At 35.5% G+C, this 21576-nt stretch overlaps 3 protein-coding genes across 3 annotated transcripts; 1 reads left to right on the forward strand and 2 right to left on the reverse strand.

Annotated features, from left to right (window-relative positions):
- LOC21399524 (magnesium transporter MRS2-4) lies at window positions 1–4764 on the reverse strand. The gene is made up of 4 exons (XM_024173184.1): window positions 4230–4764; window positions 3034–3482; window positions 1448–1726; window positions 1–451 (listed from the first exon to the last, which is right to left on the reverse strand). Exons 1-4 carry the CDS (start codon window positions 4549–4551, stop codon window positions 176–178), a joined length of 1326 nt encoding a protein of 441 aa, XP_024028952.1. The 5' UTR covers window positions 4552–4764; the 3' UTR covers window positions 1–175.
- A 2999-nt stretch (window positions 4765–7763) lies between these two features.
- On the reverse strand, window positions 7764–10733 carry LOC21399525 (NADH dehydrogenase [ubiquinone] 1 beta subcomplex subunit 3-B). Its single transcript, XM_010090391.2, has 2 exons — window positions 10346–10733; window positions 7764–8031 (listed from the first exon to the last, which is right to left on the reverse strand). Exon 1 carries the CDS (start codon window positions 10592–10594, stop codon window positions 10367–10369), a length of 228 nt encoding a protein of 75 aa, XP_010088693.1. The 5' UTR covers window positions 10595–10733; the 3' UTR covers window positions 7764–8031; window positions 10346–10366.
- Window positions 10734–14130: 3397 nt separating this feature from the next.
- On the forward strand, window positions 14131–21504 carry LOC21399527 (2-C-methyl-D-erythritol 4-phosphate cytidylyltransferase, chloroplastic). Its single transcript, XM_024173177.1, has 13 exons — window positions 14131–14197; window positions 14630–14808; window positions 14957–15048; window positions 15363–15434; window positions 16508–16563; window positions 16715–16794; window positions 17009–17091; window positions 18682–18759; window positions 19757–19825; window positions 20093–20161; window positions 20280–20326; window positions 21029–21119; window positions 21228–21504. Exons 1-13 carry the CDS (start codon window positions 14193–14195, stop codon window positions 21297–21299), a joined length of 993 nt encoding a protein of 330 aa, XP_024028945.1. The 5' UTR covers window positions 14131–14192; the 3' UTR covers window positions 21300–21504.
- The last annotated feature ends 72 nt before the right edge of the window (window positions 21505–21576 follow it).

Genomic DNA, 21576 nt, shown 5'->3' on the forward strand with positions numbered 1-21576 from the left:
TATCAGAAGCATAACAAACTTTTTTCATTAATTCACTCTTAAGATGTAGCATAAGCAATAGATCTGCCAGCCCCAAATAGCAATATTCAATCGTCAAAGCCAACTTGTGGGTCGATAAATTAAAATCGTAATTTTACAGGTTATAAACAAAATAAGAGATGATTAAGTATACTTATTAACCAAGCAGCTTCTTCCATCGAGCATACCCTAAAACAAGTAGGAAAAGCAGTACAGAACCTGCAGTAATACCTCCAACGAAAAGCTCGAAAATACCTTCCTTGTCATACAAAGTGCAGTGGATGTTCATGCCAAACAATCCTGCCATCAACGTTTCGACTGCTATAGCAAATGATGCAATTGTCAATGTCAACTGGAGCTGAATGAGTTCATTTCGCTGGTTGTCGAGTTGGATATTGACGTAGTCTTCTGTATCATCAATGTACTCCCGGACCTGCAAACCCAACTGACAATTTAATACGAAATGAAGCTTCAAGGGTATGCATAACTGAATTAACATTCTTGTTCTATAAGAACAGGTTTCTACCAATTGTTCACAAAATCCTGAGAAAGTACAATTCCTAATCACTACAAGGATCTAGCCTTGCCAGGTAAAACGTAACATCCTATTCTCTTTTTTTTATTTTTATGAATCCAGAAATACTCTAAACTCATTTTGTGAGCCAGAGTTTGAAACCGGAGCCTTCCGCCAAACCATACAATCTTTGGAAGGCTGGAAAGTATGACATTTGTCGTGTCGGCGCCCACTAGGTGGTTCGACCCCAAAACTTATAGGAACAAACCAAAGGCTTAACTATTCCAACCAACAGCCTATTGGTACATAACATCCTCCTCTTAGAGAGAAAGAGAAGTGAAAAGGCAGACAAAATAAACTACTTTACTCGAGAGAACTAAAAGTCCATTAACTTTAGGGAGGATAACAGTAGAGAAGAGAGCAGTGAGCACAATTCTAGTCCAATGAAAACGTTGCTATTTCAAAGTACAGGCAAATCTGTAAGAAGGTAAGCATCACAATTTTCAACGTTAAAAAGGTCCGAATTGGTATCTGGTGAATTGGTTATGTAACAGATACCTTCAAACTGAACAAGATTTTCTTGGCCATGCTATTATCTCCACTTAAGATGTTTACGCATATGGACTTTATTTACCAGTGATGGTTACGTCCAACTTTTCTCAAAATCATAGCAGTTTTATATAAACCACGACTCTTGTTTTGTAAAATAAGCATGAGATGCTAGAAGTCTTGCGTAAAATTGACTTATGTGGAACTTATCAAGGAAACACTTGTATGGAGCAGTGTCACATTCTCCTTTAATTGCACATTAAAGCTACCTATCTGCCCCCAAATAGTGTCTAAGAAAACTTTGCAGAGAATTAAGTTCAAATTTAAAGGTATTAATCAAAAAAAGATCAGAAAGGTAACACTCACAGACAATATCTTGTTACGGGTTCCATCCAGCTGCATAAAATAGGCCTCAAGCAACATCTCAAGATCCTCTACATCATTATCATCCAAGTGGTTGCTCACCAAACTCCCACTTCTTTTAGAACTAATTCGTGGAAGATGAGGCGTAATAGTGTTGATGCTATTAGAAACAGAAGTTCCCAATAAAGCATCAGACTGTTGATTCTGGATCCACTTCCTTGTCAAGTACAAATGAGCCATATCCTCATTGTCATCCAATAAGTGTTCAATTTCATCCCTCACCTGAGATTAAACAAAACATGTTAACCTCACAAAAATGCAAAACAGCATACAACACCAGTTAAAAACATTTAGGACCTTCATTGTAACATAATTTGGTTTATAATAATTAGTAAGTAACAATTTCTATACTTTCTAATATGTAACCACACAAGTCCTGCAATTAACTTAAAAGAAATAAAGAAAATAAAACAATGTAGCAAAACTAGAGTTATTACATAAACGGGGATCAGGTCTTCCACAAAAGGAAGGAACCTTAAGGAATGCAAAAACACATACAAACTTGTCGTAGAAAAGCTCCTTTCAGTCAAAGAGAGCAATAAACATAAAATATCTCAAAATAGTACATAACAGGTGACTGTTAATATTGAATTCAGCTATTTCTCTTCAAACAATAAAAAGTATGATTTGACCAAATAACAAACCCTTATGGATTTGCCACAGAGAACTCACTCAAGCATGGACTTGTCCCAATACTATTAAGATTTGCTCAAAGGAAACTTAATTCTTTTTCATTTGTCAAATGCTGTACATTTATTTACACAACGCCAAAGGAGAATCAGGCACGCAAAAAAGTAGCATTCACAATTAAAGCATGGGTGAATGGAGCTAAATCCATTATTTACATCTAGAAAGTTCCTAAACAATTAGCATTTTATCTCAAACAATATAAGCCGATCCTGTTCAAGCAAAAACACAAACTTCTTAAGTATTAATACCACCACATAATATAAAAAAGAACCACACTCCTGTATGCGCGATCCTTCAACTTTCAAATCCAAGAAACAGCTTAGACCACTACCCTTAAGAAAAGATCCTTCTAGAAGCATTAAACATTTTGAAAGTCAAGGCTTACAATGCATTAGATGACAATCCACTAAATTCAGAGCTACATGCACAAAGTTTGGATCACTTTCTACTAACGAACAGACTACAAGGACTCTAACTAATAACACAAGCCACGCCCGGCGACCAACTTGAAGACAAGTGAACTTTAATAACTTAAATAAGAATCTATCAGCACCAAAATTCTTTTAATATGGAAATTAGGGAAATCTATTGGGGATTCCAGCACAAACCATCACTGCAGACAACACGCTACATTTTTCAGCTTCACTAATTGAAGCCACTGAAAGAAGCAAAAAAATCATTGGAATATGTTTTGCACACATACAAGCAAACGATTAAGATCTCTTTTGTGTGTAACTTAGTCTTAATCAAGATGTGTTATATGCCGTCCACTTGGAAAAGGAGAAGATAAGAGGTTTATAATCATGGGAGAGAAGACAATAAATTCAACTCAACTATACCTTTTGTACACGAGCAAGCAAACGAGTAAGATTGCTTTTCAAACTGCGCACGAGTTCAAGATTCTTAGTGCTGACATTCCTAGCCAATTCATCCAAAACAGGGTAAGCTTCTCTTTCAAGGTCTGCCACATTGGAATCCAAGTACGTACAGACAACCTCCAATGCAATCTCAAGAACCTGAAATTCAAATGGAAGCTCACACTGCAGGCCTTCGACGGCCTCTGGAACAGGCAACCAATGTCTGCTTGTTAAATCCTGCATTTCATTTTCTTGTTCATCAAAATGACCCGCTCCAGCGATTTGAATTGGGTTCTTATGAAGAAGTTGCTGCCTTAGCTGATCCACAAAAGGAAGAACCTCCTGACAAAGAGGATCAAGCAATAGCACCTCTTCCGCCATAACTATCGCCTTTATAAATTCTAAGTTGACCACCATGGCCTTCTCCCTGGCTGCAAAGGCAAGTTAACAACAGCATACTTTTACGAGTCTACATAATCAACTACCTTAAATAAATAATAAAAAAGTAACAACTATTTACATAAAACGAAAAAAGCAAAGATTAAGAGTAATCATCTGATGTTTCCCCTTATCCAACACATGTCAGATCACTAGTAAGCTAGTCTCGACATTGTTTAACAAAAAAACATTCAGATTCCAAAGATGTGTTCTATAATCCAATGGGTATTTAATCAAGCTGATTTCCAGATAATGTTTCTCATAATCCTTCCTTCCTCATCATGTAAAAGTGACTTTACTTTGTTTTTACAAGACAAAAAAGGTTGTGATTAGATGATAACATCAACAACAACAACAACAACATAATAACAATAATAATAATAATAATAATAATAATAATAATAATAATAATATATTGATGAAAAAGCTGGGAGGGCAGGAAATCTGCAAGTCCAACAAAAGTGCTAAAATTTCAATCTACATCAAATTAATCCAACATCTGAAAAAAAAAAAACCACCCATATAACTGTAGCTCAAAATCTTTTTTTCATCAATCACAGATTTTTTTTCTTTTTTTCCTTTTGGCTAAAAATTAAAGAGTTAACAGATGATGATAATCCAATAATATATATACTTAAAATCTAACAATTTCCAATAAACAGAGCATCAAGAAAACAACCTAAATTGTGAAAATTAGGAACAGAAATTGGCATTTGCGATTAAGGAGAAAGGACTATTACCAAGGATATTGGAGGAGTGAGAGAAGACAGGGCCAAGGATCCTCAAATCCCGGGCGGGAATAGAGGCGCGGCGAATGATGGTGCTCTTGTCGCACTCCACGAGCTCCGACTGACCCGACCGGTCGAACCGCATCCACAGCCGAGCACCTCCCGTCTTCTTCTTCCCCTTACCACCCGCGGCGGCGGCGGCTGCGATCAAGCTGTTGTTATTGTTGGTTCCGATGGTCGGCGGCGGCGGCGGCGTAGGAGGGGGAGTCTCCGGAGTCTTTTTAATTCGGCGGCGAGCGCTGGTCCGGCGGAAGGAGAAAGGGTTCTTCCCCATTGTAAGGTTGTGTTTCTCTCTCTAGGATTGTTTCTTCTCCTCTGTCTAGAATTTAGGGTTCAGGACGCCATGACTGTGATCGGCCCTAAGGCCGTCTTTCTCTTCTTCTTCTTCTTCTTCTTCTTCTTCTTCTTCAGCTCATCACATAGCCATCAACGGGCCGCTGGGAATGATCCCTCTCTATGAATAAGGTGTCCTTCGATTGAAATTCATGACTTCCGGTTCATTTGACGGATTTAAATTTTAAATTTTAAATTTTTATAATAAAAAATTTTAAAAAAAATATTATATTTAATTTTTTTTGTTATAAATTAAATATAATATTTTTTAAAAATTTTTATTTTTAAAAGTTTAAAACTAAAAAAAACTCAAATAAATGAATGCATAAATCAATTTTAATTAAACTTTTTTTTTATTTGAGACACGAAAAAATAAAAAATAGAAAAAGGGAGAATTCTACATCTAGGTTTCTTATTACACCTATCAGATTATTTGTTTTGAATATGTATTAAAAGTCAGAAAATTTGTTATGAATATCTTTTTATTTTAATGTGATTTTAATTAAAATAAACGGTTAAAAATGAATCATGTCAATTGAATAGATTATAGAAACTCCCCAAACAATTATGGTAAATCAAATTGAGATACAAAGGGCTATTTTAAAATGTATATTCAAACTATGTTTTTTTATTTTAATATTTTAATATTTAAATTTTAAATTTTTTATGAGAAAAAAATATCATAGTAAAATTAATAATTGAATTTGAGTATATGAAATAAATAAGTCTGAAATTTACACGTGACATAACTTAAAAATGAATAATTATATTTGCATCCACCAAATTCATTGTCCTGCCAATTCATAATTCATATTTATTACAAGTTTACCATCTATTAAAATTACATTAAAACTAATTAACATACCCGGCATTAATTATAAATGAAAATAACAATTTTTTTAAAGGAATGCAAGAGCATATACCTAAATTAACTACAATTAGAAAATATTTTTCTTTTTATTTTATACTAAACCAAAATCAATATAAAAACAAGAAATCAAAAACAAGTCCATATCCAGCAATGTAGATGTGAATCTATTTGTCAAAAGGTTTAATGAGGTTGATGTCATTATTAAGGCCTCGTTCATTTCACCGATTTGAGTTTTCAGTTTTAAATTTTTACAGTTAAAAGCTCTAAAAAAATGTCACATCTAACCTTTTTTTTACAACAGTTAAAAGCTCTAAAAAATGTCACATCTCAGTTTAAATTAAAAACTCAAATCCACGAAGTGAACGAGGCTTAAATTATACATGTTGAGAAAGTTAAGAGAGTTGGCAGACCCCTCTTCAACATCTCTTATTGAACCAGAAGTGAAGACAAATACAGGAGGTCGTCCATCCTCAAATTGAATTTCCAATTTAATCTACGCATTCGCCTCTAAATATCTTTTTAATCATAATTATCATTGTTTAAGTAATTAATTATTAGGGCTCATAGTTTGTTGAAGCATAAAATGAATAAGTAAGAAATATATTGGGATGAGGAATGGAAAAGCCTTTCCAGCCATTTAGTTTAGGAATCAACTTGGTAGAATTGTCATTCTAATAAAATGACTTCCTTGATTACAAGACGAACTAAATGAGAAATGGTCATTCCCAGTGCTCGAACTTTGGGCGGCGGGCCTGCCCGAAGCTCGAATTTTTTCGGGCTCGGCGGGTAGGCCCCATTGTCCGCCTGTTCATATAGAAAAGTCAGGCTCAGGCTCGGGCAGCCTGAAAAATTGAAGTTGGACAAAGCCCGCTGTCCGTTCAACATCCATGCTCGAAGCCCACCCAAAGCCCTCCATAGGCTGCCCGAAAGGCCGACCAAGAGCCCGCTCAACGGCTCTTTTTTTGACCGTTATGCCCGACCCGACCTGCTGCCCGAGAATAACGACTATTTTTTTACCGTTGTCCGGAATGCCCGACCAGCCCAAAGCTCGACCCGCCGAGGTAAAAATAGCTGTTGGATTCGAAAATTCACACCAAAAAAAATTGATTTTTTTTACTCTAAAAATTTCCTTATAAATACCCTCCCTCCTCCAAACATTTCCTCACATTGTCTCTCAATCTCTCTTTTTTAAATTGATTTGTGTTAATAGTGTGTTTATTTTAATCTTAATGATAATTTTTATATAATTTTTACAATAAATATCTTAATAATTATTTATATACAAATACAATTAATTAATAATATTATATATTATAAAATATAAAAAAAAAGTTTAGACAGCTCGGCGGGCTTAGGCTACCCGACCGGACTTCAGGCAGCTAAGACCTGCCCGAAGCCCGTTCAAGATTGTCTTTGAGTTTGGGCAGGCAGCCCAAATTTCTCGGGCGGGTGGGCTTAGACAACAGGTACAAATTCAGTTTTTTCAGACGGTCACAGCCGTCCCATCTAAAATTTCAGCACTAATCATTCCATTCCCATGTTCATTCTTTCCCATTACCCCCAACCAAACAACTTGACATCAGGCGCGAAAACATGTTCTGTTTAAGGAAGCTCTCAGCGTGAGTGCTCAGAACTTACGCAACTTAAATTTCAAGGGAAAAAGAGGAGAGAAATCTACATTCTAACAGAGAGCAAAGATATTGGATATTATTAACATTATAAAAAAGTGAAAGGAAAAAAGTATCAGTGGCAACTATAACTATGTATATGATTTTGATTATTGCGTTCGTCTTTGCACCTTTTTTAAGACAGACGGGTCCTTTTTTTCTGTTCTTTTATGCAAGTAGAAAGTTCGTCTCTTGCCCTCGCAGTATGAGTGTTGTTTTAAGTAAGTTCGGGGGTGCCTTTCTCTCTCTATTCTCAGGCGCTCTTTGGAAACCTTTTTCATTCTCAAATAAACTTGTATTTTCAATAATAAAACAAGAAAAAGAACAAAGACTAGGCTTGGTAGGAATCGACACATAAGATCGTGAGGAACGGCGGATCGAACCACAGAGTGTTTTCCAAACATTTTAGATAGCATCAGATGTTTCAGCCAAATAACATAACTCTTATAGAAAAATGCTTAAAGGCACCACTAGTGCTAAACACCATCAATAATAGAAGACAGGCTCCAGCTATAAATCTCATGCGGCGGGGCCAACATTTAATAGTGGATGGTGTTTAGCATAAGCGGTGTCCTATAGCATTTGCTCCAACCCATATAAAAAACGGAATCGCAATTAAACACCAATTAAACATGTGTCGAAACGCTAAATTAACTCCTTTTGGTCCTTTACATATGTGATAAGTTGAACCACCAAATGCAAACACAGGAATGGAAACATAGAATAAGTAGCATCAACATATCAAATCTCTGACATAAAATTCACAAGCTTTACCCTCTTCGGAGTATTTTGTGAATAAGAAGCTTATTACTTGAAGAACAAACAAGAAGAAGGGCACTGAATATAAAAACTCCAAGATTCACTCCTTCTGCCAAGCATCCAGCTGCAATAAAAGATATTTGTCAAAAAACATAATTCAAAAAGGACCACAGAGACCAAGACAAACTCCATATGCAATAATCACTTTACCATGGAAAATAAAAACTACTTCACGCACAAACCGACCCATATACCTAGTCTCGTTCAATACCTTCAACTATTGATAGAGCCCTTGCACAATGAATGATCCATATTCCACACTTTAAAACTTAGGTGATGTTTGGTGGAGGGATTCGTTCTCTGATTCGAATCATTATTCGTGGTTCGGTACAGTATTTTCTCTCACAAAAAATACACGTAAATCGAAAATGGTTCGAATCACATAGTTTGAATCCTCCAACCAAACGTCCTCTTAGCCTTTTTGTTTGAACAACACACATCAAAGTGGAAAAAGAAGAATATTGTCTTCTTTTCAGCCAAACGTCACAGGTTTTAATCTTCCCAAGAGCAAACAGCCAAGAGAACTCCTGAACTTCTGATCACAAATCATGCCTACTTTTTATACTTGTAGTATGCCACATGGCATCCGTTTACAATGAATATTTTCATAACTTGCCTACAAAGCCAAGTTCCTCATTTTCAGATTGCCATATCCAAACCATACATTGAACTTTGACTTAAAAACCACAACCCAAGACAGAAAACAATCTTTAAAACCTTCCTTCTTGCCTCAAGTAAAAAATCTCTAATCACTGTCGCTAGCTAATTACACCCCAAATTTGGAAGCTTAAATAAAAGGGAGGAAGCATACTGGAATACTTGCCCACATAACTTGCACTAAAAGAACATCAAATTCAAATGGGATGAAAAGTTGAGCACGGCAATATCTATGATTTATTTATTCATTTATATTTCTAAAACTACGCCCCATAAGCTCAATCTGCAAGGTCTTTAGTTCTACCCCCATTAATGATCCGTGATATTTGTGGCTATCTACAGATCCAAAACGCTGAACAGTTAGTAAGGGCTAAGGCAACCCCTAAAAGACAGAAACACTTGACATTAAGAATTATTCTTATACACACATGCAATCTAGTTTCATTACTTAGGCTAGAGAATTGCATCTCCATTGAGCATGCTTGCGTTAACCTAGTTGTTATGAAACAATTATTAGTATTAATACCATTACAGTTATTATTGTTGTTATTATTACTAATAAGAAAAAAAAAATTAGCCTAACTAATGATGGCAGAAGTAATTTAAAACATGCATTTCTTTGACTACAACTCTACATTACACACAGAACACTTCATCTGGATTTACAAGTGCTCCTCCCCCATTTATTTTCCATTTGAAAAATTAGAAATATTAGGAGATCACGGAAAAGCCCAGATTAAAAAGAAGCATATTCCATCAAGCCTAAAAGCAACAACCAGTAACTCCTAGAAAAATATTAATCTGTGTCTAACAGATACAATAACCACAAACGACATTGGTGAACATGAATCAATCAAGTTGAGTTAAAATCATACAGCCTAGGCCCCCATCTCAAACAACAATTCAACCATCGAGATCCCTTATTTTCCAATAGCAAGAAAGAATTCAAAAGCGCCCAATTTTTCAGTCCTGGAGTATGAATAAGATATAAATAACCCAAACAGAGGCTTTTACACCCACAATGGAGGATAAAATAACAGCAACCTCGAAAGCAAGTAGAAATTTCCAGTACAAGCATCGCCAAATAAAAAATATAGAATAACATAAAAGTAAAAACCACAGAATTGCAAATTCAGCGCAAAGAACAAGACCAAAACAGAAACGCGAGTCGCAATGCAATTGGAAGAAACAAATTTGGCATAATGACTCGAGAACAAGTAGTGATTGACTAATTTCCAGCACAAGCATCGCCCAATAAAAACATAGAATAAGTTCAAAATAAAAGCCACATGAATCACAAAATCAGCGCAAAGAACAAGATGAACACAGAATCAAATCGAAAACAAGTAATAATTGACTAATTTCCAGTACGAGCATCGCCAAATCAACATATAGAATAAATTCAAAATAAAAACCACAATAATCGCAGAATCGGCAAATAGAACAAGATCAAAACAGAAACATGCGCCACAATGCAAGCGAAAAAAGGGGGAAAGAAACCCTAATTTGATATAGTGAATCGAAAACAAGTAGTAATTGACTAATTTCCAGTATGAGCATCGCCGAATCAACATATAGAATAACAAAAAAAAAAAACCCACAATTACTCGCAGAATCAGCACACAGAACAAGATCAAAGGAAACACAAGGCACAATGCAATGGAACGAAAAACCCTAATTTGCGATAATAAACGGAAAAAGGGGGGAAATGGAAGAATTACCTGGGGGTTTTGTGCGGCGGATCAGTGAGAAGAAGGAGCCGAATGGTGATGAGAGTGAGAATCGGAGGAAGAAGAAGGAGCGTAAAGCTTGTAGTAGACTTGCTCGCCGACGAGGTAGATTCCGAAGGCGACGAGGGCGATGCCGAGGCCGGGAGTGGCGTGGCGCAACTGGTTCGTCAGCATCGGGTGCTTCCTCCACTCGTCCCTCCTCCTGAAGAACTCTCCCGTCGGTCCCAGTGGTTTCGCCATTTCTCTCTCTCTCTACTTTCTCTCTCCTTCGAGTTCCGATCAGAGATTGTTTGGATTGTTGTTTCCTTTCTTCTTTGCTGAGTGGAAGGGAAAAGGCAACGAAGTTTTTGCAGAGGATTCGTTATGGGCTTTTGGGTCTTTTGGGTGGACCGGTCGTTCGGTTGGTCTTTGGAGAGAGCTGGCCCAATTTATTGCTTTCTGGGCATTTTAGTAAAATTATAGGAAGTATTTAGACCGAATTTAATTCAACAATATTATCAAGTTATTGATATCATATAGTTCCAAGTATGCCTTTTTATATAAATTTATATAACTGATTTTAAAAAGTAATTAATTAAGAATAAAAATTACATTACGAATTGACATATACAAATATAACAATTAGTGGACATTCTTTTTTCATCCAAATACACATATATAATTAACTCAAATCATAATAGATAGGTCACTTTTTAAATATTTATGGTAAATAAATCTTTTAAAGCATTTATGCAAATAACTTATTTACAAGTAAATTGGTAAATGATTCATTTATAAAAAAATTATTTATGAGATGAATTTAACATAAATGTGCTTTATGAATGAACTATTATAAAGAATGTGTTATTTATAATAAAAAATTATTATTACCTGTCTTTAAAATTTATAGTCGTTTTCAGTTATCTTTTAAATTTTAAAAACTCTCACTTTGCCTTTTGAACTTAGAATTATTCTCAATTAAGTCCTGTTATTGTAATTTTTGTTAAAAAAAAGTAGAGAAAAAGAGAGTAATGTAGTCATATCGCCTTTCTGTTTGAATTTTTGTTGAGAAAAACAGATAAAGACTCACAAAGTCATACTTGACCCCCTTTTTTTCGTCTGATTTTAACAGAAATTCTTATAAAAGGTTTGAAATAAAGAAATTCAAAATTCAAAGAATAAAATGAGAGTTTTAAAATTTTATAAGGTAAAATGAGAAGACTTTAAAGTTAAGGAGGCAACAATAAAATTAATCCTATAATTAATATTTTTCAAAAGTTAAGAATAGAAATAGAGGAAGATAATGGTATCATCAATTATAATCAAATAATTGTTTATTTGATTAGAAGCTAAAATAATAGTTGTTCAAAGAGACATATCAGACAAACTTATTAACAGAATATAAAAACGGGTGTTGATATTACATGCCAGTTTGGCATTGTTATGTTGTTAAAAATTTATGTTGTTGCTTTGCTGTTAGTCAGAAGTTACCGTGATCAGAAACATGTAAGTATTTAATAATTTTTTTTTCAAAGTTGTTGTGAATACTAGAAATAAAAATTTAGGTGTTTGGTAAACTACCTACAAAATTACTGTGAAAATGTACAATGATTAAAATAGACATACTTTAACACACGTACTTATTATTAGTTTTATTTCTATTTTTATAGTCAATATTCATAATATTTATATACCAAAATACTAAAAAATATAATTTTCATTTTATTAATTAAAATATCTGTAAACATAAATTAGTTTTATTCAAAGAGATAAACTAGTTTTTATTCAACGAGATAAACTATATATCTATAAAGAAATTAAATAACGTAAAGAAGTAAAGGTAAATAATTTTTCAAAGTTGCAATATTATAATAAAAATATATTATTAACATTTAGCATAAGATATTTATTAAAGATTTTTAATTTTTAAATAAACAGTTAGAATAAAATAAATTATTTAATTTGTTTTGAAAGAAATAAAATGAGTTGATTGAGAATTAAATTTTATTATTATGGTCATTTTAATAAACTTGGACAATTATAATAGAAGCTGCTGTGAAAAAGTAGCTCTTGACCTGCTTATCAAATTCTGCTGTGAGGCAACAATTTTAAAAGTTGTTAGGTAAAAATAAATTTTATTAAACACGCTGACCTATTTGACCTATTGTAGCTTCTTAAAAAAGCTAAAAGTACTTATACAAGCTATGCCAAGCATGCCTTAAGAATTCAAGTTTAAGAGATAAAATACTAATAAGGGCCATAATTTGTGTGAAATTTGTATAATTGGTCTATAAATATTAGGAGTTGTTTGGTTGGGAGATTCGTACTCCGATTTGAATTATAATTTATGGTTTGTTACATTATTTTTTCTCATAAAAAATACACGTAAATCAAAAATAATTCTAATAATTCTAATCTATGAACAAAACGTCTCCTTAATTATTCAAAATTTGTTGTCAACGCGAACAGAATCACAGTCCATAGCGGGCATCTTTAGGCACCAAGCAGTCCAAACTCCCTTCCACTTTGATGGCTGCTTTTGCTATTATAAAAATTTGGGTAATTAACACGGATGGCTCTTAACCTTTTTAATAAATGATAATTTAGTCTTTATTTTTTTAATTTTAACAAAATACTCCCGAAAGTTATTAAATTAGAAAGTTTTTTCATCCAAATCAGCTAAATTTATAACAGAATCTAACGTAACCATCATTGCCTCTTTTTAATTCAAAAGACAAAAATACCCTCAAAACCTCACCAGATTAAAGAAACAAAAAAAAAAATTCTCACAACCTCACCAAAGCCATCAAATCCACTCCATTTTCCATGGGTTCATCTTCTGCAAAACCCATCACACAATTCTCAAACACCACAAACCAAGAACATCACCAAAACCACTCATCAAACCAATCAATTTACCTATCAGAATCTTCAAACTCACTCACCACTAAAATCCAATCCCCAAAAGCCCTGTTTCTTTCAACCCCTCGCCCACTACCTCCAGCAATAATGGCGAATCCACTAGCCACCACCTTGTTTCTCTCACCTCCACGGGTCGGTTCTGGCGCCTACTCCGACGTATACCGTGCACGGCGACTATCCGATGATGCGGTGGTGGCGCTGAATGAGGTCCACGACTACCAGTCGACACCCAGATCGGCGGCGGAGAACGATCTTTCCCGCACCTCTCCCTCGAGTTCCGACCCAACCCCGAGCTCCCTCCGCTGGCGGCACGAACTCTTGCAAAACGCAGATCGACCGGCGACGACGCGTTGGACGAGGAACGGCGGCCAACATGCCGGCGACGCTCTGGTCTGCCGGCCTCGACACTCTCTCACTCTCTGCTTCCCTCTTTCTCGTGCACATGAATCTCCAGCGATGGCTTTCGGAACAGTACAATCGTCGCCTCTACCGCAGCTCAAAAAACTGTCGAAGCCAGCGCGAAGGAGATTTCGTCGGATCTGTCGACGAGACCGAGCGATGATGGCTCCGTCGAATCTCCGTCACTCGAGGCCGCAAATCATGACAGCAATCAAAAACGCATATCGTGGAGATTTGAACAGAGATCGGAAATCGCCGATCTTCTTTGCGTTGAACTAGACCGAACTCCACCAAACTCGGCCGCGTGTCAATCTCTACCGAAGTCCATTGAGGGTTGAACTCCGTCATACTCCATTTGTGAATGTGGAGGCTTCGCAGATGAACTCCGTCCGCCCCCTCTCCTATGCGGCAGCACTTTGGCGGCGAAGACCACGGCTCCGAGAAAGGACGAGCGTGAGGAGCCATTAGTGATCTCCAGCAGATCTGCGATGGAGTGAGTGAGAGAAGAGGAAGATATAGAATAAAGAAAGAGTAATTCATGGGGTAATCCATTTCAGGGCACTTTCGTCTTTCCAGCATAAAAATGAGTTATTATTCAGACAGATCTTGATGGAGAGATGTCAATTGCTCTAATTTAAAAAAATTAGACATTTGGTTTAAAATATAAGATTAAAATTATTTTTAATCTATGTGTATTTTTATAAAAAAAAATATTATAATAAATTATAAATTATAATTTAAATTAAATATAAATCTCTCAATTAAATAATTTTTAAAAGACATTTTATTAAAATTAAAAGAATAAAGACTAAACTGTAAATGTTAGGGACTATCCTTGTGAATTGCTCTAAAAATTTTCTCACTCACTGCGCCATTTCCTTTTTGACACTCTTTGAAAAATAAATAAATAAATAAATAAAATAAATGCAACGTTTTGCAAACAATATTGTCTTGTCGTCTTCTTTCCATTTGCAGTTCTCAACTCTCTCTCTCCGAGTCCGAAAGTCAGACAAAAGAGATGGGGCTCTTTGGTCTGAACCTTACCGTTTCTTCTTCTTCTTCTTCTTCTTGCAATGTTTCTCCTTTACTTTGTCCTTCCACTTCTACTACTACTACTACTAACCCACTTCCACGCTTCAACCTCCGATTCCCAGGCAAGTCATTTTCTTTCTCCCTCTCGGTAACCCATTTTGTTTAATTCCATTCTCTAAGCAGAAACTGAATTTGAATCGTGTTTGGAGAAATATGAACTGGGTTAACTCCAGTTAATTGCTCACTTTCGTTGTTTTTGTTTTGGTTTAGTTCATGGCGTGGGTTTCAGAGACAAGTGTAGAAGTAGAACAACTAGATTTGCCAAGTCAAGGATCGTTTTGTGCTCTGCCAATGTTGGAGAAGTAAGATTCGAACTTATGAATTCTCTGATTGGGAAATTTGTTCAATAAGGGTAATTTTAGGGACACAAACTCTAATCCTACTTTTTTTTTTCTTTTTTTTTTTTGTTGCTAATTTTGAGTTGTTATTCTTTCATCGGTAGTTATTTGGAAGATTGTCATATTTATCAATCATAACAAATTGCATATGTAAATGAAAAGATAAATTTGAGATTAGAATTGGTGTCCCTAGCATACTAAGAAAGAAAACAAAAATTGGGCCATCTTCATGTTTTTGTTTTTCCTTTTTGATGATTCCTTCTATATAACAAATGCAGAAGCCTGATGTTGTGAAGAAGAAAAGCGTTTCGGTGATTCTTCTGGCTGGAGGAAAGGGAAAGCGAATGGGTGTAAGTGTTATTCCCTATGACCTGTGTAGATTGAGGGTAAACGTGTGTACTGAAATGATGCCATTTCATTGCATCAGAAAGGGTGAAACAGTGCAGTAAGGGTGACTTTGTGACTTAAGGAAAAAGGTTTTCTCTTATTAGTAGTGCTAAAGATCCTAACTTTTGTACCAACTTTTTGATGCCAACTCTAGTGGGAGCTGAGTTGTATTGGTAGATGTAACTTTTCTAAGAAAAGTGCTTGGAAGCACCATCATTGCTAAGCACTACAACTAGTAGAAATTAGGTCCGTCTGTGGACTCATGTTGTAGGATCTACTTTCTATTAGTGTGTGGTGTTGAGCACCATTGGTGTCCCTTAGTATTGTTCACTTATTAACATGAACAATGCTAAATTATTTTTATGGTGCTAAGCACCACACACTAATAAAAGGTGGATCCCACAACATGGCATCCACATGCACGACAATCTCACTTTTGTTTCATCATTAATTGATATGATAATTCAAACACTTACCAATAAAGGATGAGAACTCACATACTACATTAGTTAGTATTTGTGATAAAAGTGAGATTGTCTAACAATCAGAGGGCATGGACTGGGAAACACGCGTGTCCAAATAATCCAAAAGTGGGATTATTTAGAACAATGTTAAAAGGCACCATTGGTGTCTAATGTCACACACTAAATTACTAATAGAAGGTGAGGCCCACATCATGGTCTCATACTTTCTATTAGATGTCATGTTGGACACCACTGGTTTCGGTTCTCTTGCTCTATTCTTTCCTATTAGAAATTTTTATTTAATTCTTTGAACTAAACTCTACTTAGCTCAACTCAACCGATTAGTGTATTTAAAGTTCCCAAAAAACTTTGTGCTTGGTTATAGGTCCTTAATTTCTCCCTTGGGTCATGTTTTATATTGTAGTATCTAAGGTTTTTTACTTGCTAGGAGTGATCTCATGTTTTGTGGTTGTATTCTTTATTTAAAAAACTGACTTGATTTTTTGTTTGCAAAGAGTTTGTTGATCTTTTTCACATTTCATATAATGGTTTTCTTATGGTTGTGCAACTAGGCCAACATGCCAAAGCAGTATCTTCCGCTTTTAGGCCAACCAATTGCATTATACAGGTAAATACGACAACTCGATTCCACAATTTTTAGTCTTGCAATGTCTATTTGTTGGCACTTCAGATTTTTAACAGGACTTGTGGAAACTAAAGTATCTAATCATATGCAACATTGAATTAACAGTATATATTTATGTGCTGATTCCTCGCAGCTTTTACACTTTCTCTGAACTGGATGAAGTGAAGGAAATTGTTGTGGTTTGTGATCCCTCCTACCAGGATATCTTTGAAGGTACCGCCTGTGTCTTGCTCTTTCCCCTTCTCTGTGTTTATATGATTGACTTCCTTTTTGGCGGTAGGCCTTAGCCTCCTAATCAATTTATTTTATTTTATTTTATGTTTTATGTGCTATTCGAGAAACTAAAAACTAATTAGCTGATTGAGCTTTTTATGTTTCTCTGTTCTATTGGAAAAACCAAACCTAATTTACTTTTTGTATTTCTTAGATACCAAAGAGAAGATCCATGTGGAACTTAAATTCACATTACCGGGGAAAGAAAGGCAAGATTCCGTTTTCAGTGGACTTCAGGTGCATGAAGTTCTTTATTTCATGATAACCTATTTTTATAAGTTTTATTATTATCCAAATATTTTTAGCAGTCCAATTTATGAGATTCATGTTTTCTCCAAGTCGTTTGTCCTACTTTGTAACAGTGATAACTAGTTGACTATCAACTTTGCATAAGTGATAATGTTTCCTTAAAAAAAGAAAAAATGCATAAGAACCAATTATCATTTGGTTGCAAAAGAGCGTGGCCTTGTTTTGGTCTCTACTTACTAAATAAGATTTTCAGTCATGATTTGCTTAACGAAAAATGGTGCCACCATAAACTGATTATGAAGGAAATTTTGAAGGTTTTTTTTTTTGTATACATTAAGGGGGATAAACGGTAAAAATATTAGACTTCTTTGAGTATGTTGCCAGTTATTATTTTTAAGTTGTCTCTTTACATCTCTTTTCTCGGTCTATTGAGAGGAGCTGGTTTCATAACCGTCTTTACTTACAAGCTGGCTAGTAGAATCTAAACTGGTTTGGTTAGGTCTTATGTGTTTGCATTCTCTACCATTTATTTTATACCTTAAGCAAATACAGAAGCAACTTTAGATGTTATTGGTTTCTTTTTTTTCAGAAAAAAAGGGGATATTCTCTGTTAGTGGTTTAACATGCTTCTCAATTGCATTATAAACAATGGGTGCTAGCAGCCAATTGTAGAACTATGCATGTAACTGCATCTAAAATTATTGCATTGTCCCTTGCTTTTTGCTGAATTTTGTTGTGCTACGGGAGTTTTATGTGATGGCAAGATGCCTATTAAGTTGAAATGAAAGTTCTATAGGACTGCAATCTGCCCAGCTATGTTATATGGTAGTGAATGTTGGGCCATTAAGAGACAACATATATGTAGGATGAGTGTGGCAGAAATGAATATGTTAAGATGGATGAGTGGCCATACGAGAATGGATCGCATAAGGAATGAAGTTATTCGTAGTAAAGTAGGTGTAGCACCAATAGAAGATAAGGTGCGCGAAGGCCGCTTGAGGTGGTATGGGCATGTCCAACGTAGACCGCTAGAAGCACCAGTTCATGCTTGGGATGACATTCTTATACCTAATACTAGGAGAAGGAGGGGTAGATCAAGAATTACGTGGACCGAAGTAGTTAGGAAAGCCATTCTAGATTTAGGCCTTAAGGAAAGTCTAATCCATATAGCCAGTTCATGCTTGGGATGACATTCTTATACCTAAAACAGAGCTGCGCGGAAAAGTGAAATCCATATAGCCGACCCAATTAAGTTGGGATTAAGGCTTGCTGTTGTTGTTGTGTTGTTGAATGATCTCCCAAAAGCCAAAGTTATTAGGAGGTTGGCCAAAAATAGTTTTATATTCTACCACTCCCCTTCACATGTGGGCTAGACAATGTGCAATCGTGTAAGTAAATATTAAGTAGAAGACCTAACATGTGACGATAATTTTAGGGAGTGCAATCACATGGGTTTATACTCAGGTCATCCTGTTCTATTACGATGTCAATTTACTAATTCTCCTAAAAGCTTAAGCTATTAGGAGGCGGCCAACAACAGTTTTCATATTTTGACATATTGCATACTTATTTTTACAGGCAGTTGACTTGAGCTCTGAGCTTGTTTGTATCCATGATTCTGCAAGACCTCTGGTAACATCAGGAGAAGTTGGAAAGGTATGAGATGGAAAATTGATCCTGCAGATTTCTAATTTATTGGCTTTGTTTCTCTTTAAGTTAAATTTTAACTTACACAAGATTGTATCACCTTATACTATCTTGCACTTTTGGACATACAACATTATTAGGCATCTTCAGTACCGTGTCATGAAAATGTCGTACATTTTTTCTCTGTGTAATTGTGTATCTCACCACTTATGGTTTGTTTAATGGTCTTGAAAAGTGAGAGACAATGAACTAGTTGAACTGAACTTTTGTCAGGCCCCAACCACCACGACCATCACCGCGCAAACACGCACGGCCCTTTTGGTATCAATTTCCCCCCACACCCACCCACTCACCCAACATATAACATGCTAGTTGCTTAACCCGGATATAAGCTCTTATTATTACAGTTATTTAATATCCTAGAATTTTTTTCAAACCTGCCTAGCAGGGTTGAGTTCAAAAGTGAAGGCCACAAGAAATCCTAGAAACTTAGTTCTTCTTGCTTTTGCAGTTACAGGATTATATTTGGAAATTTCCTAATTAAATCAGGATCCGATTGTTTTGGCCATTGGCTGTAGAATGTCGAGTGTGTACTACTTATTAAGATTTTAATTTGCTTTGATAAAAACTGAATCAAATTTGACAAAAGAATGCGCAGGAAGTTCAAATCATATTTAGAAAGGAATAAACTGTTGTTGATGTAAAAGGAACAATCAATTAGACTCTATCTCACTTAATGGTATTTATTTATTTTTCTTTTCTCTAAGTGGTGTTTTAATTCTCAAATACCGTTTGTGAATGTCTGGGCATGTTGGCCTTTGCAAAGTTTATCTGGAAGGCATAAAAGGTTCATATAGCGAGTGGATGCAACTGCAGGCATTATGATTCTGCAATTTATTAAGTTTTTGGTTTCAAATGTGTGCCTTCTCTAGTATCAGCTTATCATATCATAAAGCACTACTTTTGAACATTGACAATTTATTAGATTTATCTGTTTTTCTTTTAGGTTCTTCAAGATGGTTGGTTGCATGGAGCAGCTGTGCTTGGTGTTCCTGCCAAAGCTACAATCAAAGAGGTATCCTTTAGTCGAAGCTTGCAATTTCGAAACATTAATTCAACACATTTGAGCTTTTGGAGATAAATATGAAACTTAAATCTTGCAACAGAAGTCATTAGTTTTGATGAACCGTAGGTGTCATTTTGAAAGTAGATTTGCATCCATAAACGCCTTATCTGATGTAGTTGAAAATAGTAATTTAGTGAGAGATACCATTTTTAACTGTTCATTTCTTGGTTTATTAATTTTGTCAGCGTTGAAAGTTGTTTCCTAATTTTTGTGCAGGCAAACAGTGAGTCTTTTGTGGTTAGAACTCTGGACAGGAAAACACTATGGGAAATGCAGACCCCCCAGGTCTTCCTTGTTTAAAGCATCTCTCTCTCTCTCTCTCTCTCTCTCTCTCTCTCTCTCTCTCTCTCTCTCTCTGTGGTTCAGCATGTTTTCATAATTTCCACGCACTTCTCTTTTGCAGGTTATAAAACCTGATTTGCTCAAAAAGGGTTTTGAGTTTGTAAATAGGTGAGTATTTGTTTACGTTGTGTTATATGTTTCAATCTTTTAACCTTAAACCGAGTAGCTACTAGTACGTGTCCAATAGATTTTCAAGTATTTAGAAAATTTTCCACAAGATCAAAGACATTCATATATTTTGAAGAACACAACAACCATTTAGTAATAACTAATTCAAAAATTGTGGCTTAAATGGTGAGATTGGCCCTGGTTCATTTAGAAAATATGGTTAGAGGAATTATGTGGGAGAAATTAGGCATAAATTGATACCAACTCCTCAAAAATTGGTAACTTCCTTTACATGTACAACTACTTATGAATCTTTTTTTGAATTACACTCATTATTTCAAGTTTGGATTGAACTAATAGATTGACACAAATAGTTTGTGGAAGAAAAGCGAGTTATTTGGGCCCTAGACGATTGACGGGGCAAACTGCTAGTTTTCGGATGCAAGATATCCATCCTAGTCACTACGGACGCACTTCATATTACCCTCTCTAAAACATATTTTCTTTTAGATTCTAGTAGCATGTAACTTCTAAGGAGCATTGCTATTCATGGTGATGATCATCACACGCATGAAAGTTCGTTTGTGGTTCCACAAGGCTCGTGGTACCACAAGTGAGACTTACATTCTCTTAAAGAGGTCATCATCACCAGCGATGATGATATCACTTTCTAACTTTCTAAGCCATTGTATCTCCTTTCAGAGAAGGTCTAGAAGTGACCGATGATGTATCTATTGTGGAGCACCTAGGACATCCCGTGTATATTACGGAGGGCGCTTACACCAATATAAAGGTAATGAAATTCTTTTTTTTTTTTTTAATCTTTGAGGTGAAGAATAATTGTTTTAACTCCCAAGTTTCTTAATGAAAGACAATAATCACAAACTAACGTGCTTTGCAGGTTACAACCCCGGATGATATGTTACTTGCAGAGAGAATATTGAGCCTGAACAATGTGAAGTCTCCTAAATAACCTTGATTTTGTTCTTTTGCCTTTATTTTTTGTGATCTTCTCATTTCTCCGTTCTGCTAACCTTTGTATTTGGGACATTCTTTGGAACCACAAAAGATTTCTGTGGAATATTTTTAACCTAATAAGCCTTCTGCGGACAGCAAGAAATGATGTAATAAATACACTGAGGAAGGACGGCAAGAAATGGTGAAATAAATACAATGAGGAAGCGTCTCTTATTCACTTGTCTTTATAGAAAGTGTTGATCTCTAAGGCCGTGTTTGGTCGGTGGAGGGGA

Source organism: Morus notabilis, unplaced genomic scaffold, assembly GCF_000414095.1.
Source record: "Morus notabilis unplaced genomic scaffold, ASM41409v2 Scaffold1225, whole genome shotgun sequence".
Taxonomy (NCBI): Eukaryota; Viridiplantae; Streptophyta; class Magnoliopsida; order Rosales; family Moraceae; genus Morus; species Morus notabilis.